The following is a 6000-nucleotide window of genomic DNA, read 5'->3' as shown; positions in this document are numbered from 1 at the left end:
TGGTTGCCAGGGGCCCAGGCGAGGGGAATGGGGAGTGGCAACTAATGAATATGGTTTTCTTTGGGGGGGCGGGTGATGAAAATGTTCTAAGATTAGATAATGGTGATGATTGCACAACTTTGTGAATATACTAAAACCCACTGTATTATACACTTTTAAACGGTGAATTTTATGATATGTGAATTATATCTCAAGAAAAATAAATACAAAGGCTGACAATTAAGTTTGTGAACTTACTGCAATGATGTTGCTAGCCTTTTTTGACATCAGAGGGATTATTCATTGTGAATTGGTACCAACTGGACAAACATTTAACCAAGTTTACCCTTCGGAAGTGCTGAAAAGGCTACGTGAAAAAGTTAGATGACCTGAACTTTTCACCGATTCATGGCTCTTGCATCACGACAACGCACCAGCTCACACGGCACTGTCTGTGAGGGAGTTTTTAGCCAGTAAACAAATAACTGTATTGGAACACCCTCCCTACTCACCTGCTCTGGCCCCCAATGACTTCTTTCTTTACCCGAAGATAAAGGAAATACTGAAAGGAAGACATTTTGATGACATTCAGGACATCGTGGGTAATACGACAGCTCTGATGGCCATTCCAGAAAAAGAGTTCCAAAATTGCATTGAAGGGTGGACTAGTGCTGGCGTTGGTGCATAGCTTCCCAAGGGGAGTACTTCGAAGGTGACCATAGTGATATTCAGCAGTGAGGTATGTGGCACTTTTCTAGGATGAGTTTGCAAACTTAATCATCAGACCTCGTATAATTCACCTTCACCCAGGAGTCAGCTTTAAATTAGGACCCTTTAACTTTTTACCCTTCTTTTGCCCATTTCATGGGATCAATTTGAGGTAAGAAGGCTTCTCTCTGGAGTTTAAAACAATATAAACGTTTTTCATTGTTTGGATCTCTTACAAGCTCTCTGGACAAAGAAAAACAGAACGTTGTTGGGAGAGTTCCAGCAGTGGACTTTAAGAGAGGTGTTTCCCACACCAGCATTATAAATACAGTGCCCTGCACTGAGGTTTTCATTAGTTTGATGAAAATAAGAATGAGTTATATAAATATGTATGCACATTGGAGAAAATTGCCAACTGTCTTTTCTTGGTAAGGTCTTCTAAGTTCACTTATGTTAAGGGCGTGAAAACAGGCTTGGTTTTGTGGCAATGGTAGCTGGAAGTTGTTTTTTCAGAACTTCCTTGGCAAAATTAAAACCTGAAAACTACAAAAGTTACCAGAATTTGGGGCGGAAAGGAGTTTTCTGGTCGTGAAATCCAAACACTGAGTGCGGCCCATTGCCTCTGAGAACATAGGGGAATTCTCTGGTGTTTCAGACTTGGGTTAGTGTGGCTGAGAGAAGACAAGACTGGATCACCCAGAAGGCCAATGCCATCTGGAACGAAAGGTTAGGGTTCACCACAATACAAAATTTATTCTCTAAAGAATTTGTTTTTCTTTTAAATACAGGAAAACGTGGAGAACAAAAATAGCCAATAATCTTACTATTCAGAAACCAATTAGTGTTTTAAAAACAGTAATTTATACACATCCCACCTTCCTCTTAACAGCTAAAGTAATCTGCCACCAAACACAGCAAAGTCACCTCACGGGATTATGAGAGCACACAAAGGAGAAAGAAGCAATGTGGTCCAAAATGAAACAAAGAGCCTAATGTTCCATGCACCAAGTACTTTATAAAAATGTTTACTGGCTCTCCTGCAGCATTTAACTAAATCATTTTAGAAGGGGGAATGGGGGTGGGTAAAGGAAATCAATGGAGTCTTAAATATTGATTATACGTAAAAGCTTTTTGTAAAACAACACAAATATTTCAAGAATAAGTGCATTTCTATCCATAGATACAAACCTGGCAAAGAGAAACAAAAATCAATGAGCTTGGGATTACATTTTTAAAAGGCCAACTGGACATGAGCCCTCGGTTATCTACTGTGAAGTGCATGGGGGCAAGTGGCCTCAAAAGACACTCGGGTATGACAGGTTTCCACTGGGCTTGGGAAGGGAGCCTTGGGGAAAACACTGTACCCACGAAATAAGGAAAAAAAGTGGACATGCCCACAGCCCAGGAGGGGCAGTGAGGACCTCTGGCTCATAGCTCCTGCTGGTTCAGGTCCTAGAAAACCCAAGGGAGTCCTCAAGAAGGCTTCTGGGGACTGGAGGAAAAAGTCCAGTCCAAACGTGCTCTCAGGAAACGAATGAGCAAAGTCATGGTGAGTTCAAATCTGGTTCCCGAATAGTAGTAGATTTAAGGCCTGGCAAGATAATGAAAAACTTCCATTAGAGAGGAGAGAACGAAGTGATCCCTGTTTCTTCATCCCCTGCTGCTTGAGGGACTTTCATAGAGCCTAGCTGAGGACGAGATCCTGAACTGAACAAACTTCATCACTGGGAGAGAGGAAAACCACCAGGCTTTCCAGGCATGGTTTGGCAACTCAACTCCTCAGTTCCCAAGACATCAGTCTGGGCGTCTGGCCCAAGACCAGCAGCCTCAGGCGGGCGGAGATCTGGAGCGGATGGGAGAGCTGGTCAGGTAGGTGGTGTAGGGACTGTCCCCAAACACGTTGGCATAGGACGACTTGAGGAACTGGACGTAGTTCTGCATGCTGCGGTTGGTGCTCTCCGACTGCTCCAGGCGGTCTTTCAGGTCCTGCAGCCGGCTCTGGTAGCGGCGGTCAGCCTGAGGGGAACAGGGCATGCGGCAAGCGTGTGAGACGTCCGCAACAGACAAGTTCATGGCCACACAGAGCTTTATTAGTGGTTGCCGGGCTGACCGGGAGGGGAGTGGGGAATAGTGATTGCTAACGCGTGTAGGGTCTCTTTCTGAAGATATTCTAAACTTAGGTTGTGGTGATGCTTGCACAACCCTGTGAATATACTAAACACAATTTAAATGGGTGAATTTTATGGTATGTAAATGATGTCTTGATAAAGCTGTTAATAAAATGATTAGAGAAAAAGAAAAACATGTCATGTTCATAAAAACAACCAACAAAACACTTTGCCCTGCAGGCCCAGGAAGCCAGAATCTCACTCCACTCCCCCCGGCCCTCCAGCCCACTCACGTCGTCACGGCTGCGCCTCAGCTGGCTGAGTTCAGTTTTGGTCCTGCTCAGCTGGGTCTCAAGGTCCAGGATTTTGTTCTGGGCTGCTCGCTCCTTGGAGACTGCATGCTCCTTGGTTTGTTCCACCTGCCCAGAAGGCACAATGGGGGTGCTGCTTATCTGACACCTGGAAGACCCAGCAAGGAGAAGGCCAGGCCACTCCCCACTATCGGGTCTCCCAGACAGCACCAGCACATTGCCACGGAGACTTCTTTGGAGCTAAATAGGGAGACAACCTCTGCGACCAGCTTTCCCTGCCCTTTCCAATACCCATGAGTCACCACCTAAGATGTGGCAGACCTATCTGGGCCCCAGGCAGGCAGTACTTGCATGAGCAGTCGTGAGTCAAGTGCCAGGTCCTTTATAGTAATTGAACATTTGATCCTTATGGAGAATTCTGAGGCAGGTACTACTATATGCCCATTTTTCAGATGGGAAAGCAGGCTCAGAGAGGTTAGGCGATTTTCCCAAGGTCACAGAGCTAGATAGTAATGGAATTGAGACTGACCTGCCTCCTAGCATCTTCAATGGCGCTCTCCAACTGCCTTGCCAGCGTCCCACATTCCCGCGTTTTCTCTTCCAGTCGCAGCTGGGACTGGTGGATTGCCTCCTCCCTCTTGGCAATCACCTGTAGGAACTCGATATTCTGGGCACTGGTCGCTTCCAGTTTCCTAGGTGAGAACACTCAGTCAGATGCTGCTATACCCCTTCCTCTCGTTCCACCCCACTAGGGGGTTGCCAGCCACCCCTGGACCGGGGCTCTCATCACGCCAAGAATCTCCAAGGAGCCACAGGAATAAACCAAAGGAATCTGCTGATCAGCCAGGAGGCCAGGAACTGCAACTGGAGCAGCTGTATGAAGAGCAGGAAAAGCAAGCACAGACTGAGCGTGGCCTGTGCTAAGTGTGCACGGTATCACATGTAATATGGCAACTGGCAGCTTGGGAAGGTGGGTTCCATTATTATCCCCCCTTTACAGATGAAGAAACTCAGCCTCAGAGATGAAAAGTCATTGGCCCGTCAGCACAGCTGGCAGGTCTGGCACCCAAACCCATGCCCTTAACTTTTTCTGTTCAATGCTGCCTCCCTCAGCAAAGGGACTTCAGCTGGACCACTCAGTATCCTATGTGACAAGCCATGGCGCAACAGTGACCATCCTGATGTGCACACAGTCCCCACTGCACTTCTGGAACGTGTCCCCACATAAGGAGCTCTGCTATTCCGGCTTAATCCAGCTGCATCTTTGAGGCCAGCAAAGCGGAGCCCAGAAGGGGACCACCTGGTTCTAGTCCCTACCTGCAGGCTCCCTGAGCAGTTACAGCCTCCTAGGACCTCAGGCCCTTCATCTCTAAAACAAAGGCTCCAGCCCTCACTTTACAGATGCTGAAAGCTCTAGAGCAGAGGTGTCCAAACTGCGGCCCGCAGACCAACTGAGGCCCGCAATCCATTGTTAATTGGCCTGCAGCAAATTCCAAAAATACATTTAGTTTACTTAAATAAACCAGGTGAGGCAATACGTACTTCACCTCGAGTGAGTGGCCCGGCTGTATGTGTATTTCACCACATATGGCCCTTGGGGAAAAACGTTGAAAAAAGTTTGGACACCCCTGCTCTAGAGGAAGACAGTCAAGGGGCTAAGTCGCAGCTTTGCCAGGTACCAGCTATGTTACCTTGGGCAAGTCACTTAACTTCTCCCCGAGCTCAGTTTCCTCATATTTAAGTTGGAGTAATACCAACTACACACTAACACACTAAATGTACACTGTACATTTCTGTACGCCAGGTAATGTGCTAAGCCCTTTGAAGATTATCTCATTGGAGTCTCACAATAACCCCCTGAGCTAGACTGTTTTCCCTACCTCGAGCCCTTTCTCAAGATGAGTAAACAGAGGTTCAAAAGGATTAAATCATGGGCCCCAAGGCCAGGGTTTCCAATTCCAAAAGATGTGGTCTTTACCTCTGATGGCGTCCAACAGTCCACAGCTAACAGAAGGATCAGAATGGTCTTGGGGAAGGCACATAGCAGAATGAGGGGAGGAGAAGGCCCCCCACCGTTGTGTACTGGCTCTACGGGTTTGCTTAGACAAAGCATGCCTGACAGGTGGTGCCTAGGGGTGGTCTTGATCACACTCTTCTGGGGCGTCCCCCCCGGTTGAGACCACCTTCCTCTCTCCCACAATGCTTACTACTGCAATGGAAGCAGCTTTTCCTCTGAGGTCTGCCTAGTACCTTCCAGGGCCTTGAGTCCCTCAAACACTTCCGCATACTAAGCCCAAAGCAGCTAAGTGGCTGAAAGTCTCAGTTCCTAGCGAGACGACAGAGATGGGACCAACTGCCTCTAACCTCTCCAGTTCATCCACCTTCAGACTCAGCTGTTTATTTTCCTTCTGGGAAGCCTGGTGTTTCTCTCTCGCCATCTCCAGCTTGTCCCCCTGATGTTCGATCTAAAATGACAGGAACACAGACTGGTTTACAAAAGAACTTCCCGATCCAGCCCTCCCTTCTCCCTGTGACCTGTCATCCACACCCAGGAAAGACACACGCTGCCCTCAGCAGGCGTCCAAGTCTCAACGCACATCCTGGAGGAGAAAGGAGAGCAGGGACAGGTTAGGCCCAACTCCCAAGACTGAAGGCTTTCCTGCACTGAGAGAAGCCAGGTTGGATCCTGAAGAACCATGATGACGCTTTCTTGATCAGGAGAGGCCCTTCAGTGGGATCCAGGGCAGACATGAGAAGGCAGAAGCAGATAGCAGGTCGACCCGACACACCAGGGAGCTTTACCAATTACGTTGTCAGTACCGCTGACTTCATTCTCCCCTGAACTGGGGACAACGGCAGGCAAGGCAACAGGCAGTGTATGAATGCTCTCAGGT

The 6000-nt window shown here is 47.8% G+C and overlaps 1 protein-coding gene across 15 annotated transcripts in view; it reads right to left on the bottom strand.

Annotated features, from left to right (window-relative positions):
- Window positions 1-1525: 1525 nt before the first annotated feature.
- ODF2 (outer dense fiber of sperm tails 2) overlaps window positions 1526-6000 on the bottom strand; it is a 29373-nt gene continuing 24898 nt past the window's right edge. For all 15 annotated transcript variants that reach the window (XM_033123230.1, XM_033123229.1, XM_033123232.1 and 12 more), the window contains 4 exons: window positions 5471-5571; window positions 3636-3798; window positions 3089-3214; window positions 1526-2703 (listed from right to left, as the gene is read on the bottom strand). In XM_033123230.1, coding sequence (XP_032979121.1) covers window positions 2515-2703; window positions 3089-3214; window positions 3636-3798; window positions 5471-5571 — 579 coding nt within the window. In that variant the 3' untranslated portion in view covers window positions 1526-2514. The remainder of the gene's footprint in view (window positions 2704-3088; window positions 3215-3635; window positions 3799-5470; window positions 5572-6000) is intronic.

Source organism: Rhinolophus ferrumequinum, chromosome 12 (genome assembly GCF_004115265.2).
Source record: "Rhinolophus ferrumequinum isolate MPI-CBG mRhiFer1 chromosome 12, mRhiFer1_v1.p, whole genome shotgun sequence".
Lineage (NCBI taxonomy): Eukaryota > Metazoa > Chordata > Mammalia > Chiroptera > Rhinolophidae > Rhinolophus > Rhinolophus ferrumequinum.
The sequence above is the reverse complement of the archived record's forward strand: the minus strand, read 5'-3'. Positions and strand labels throughout refer to the sequence as shown.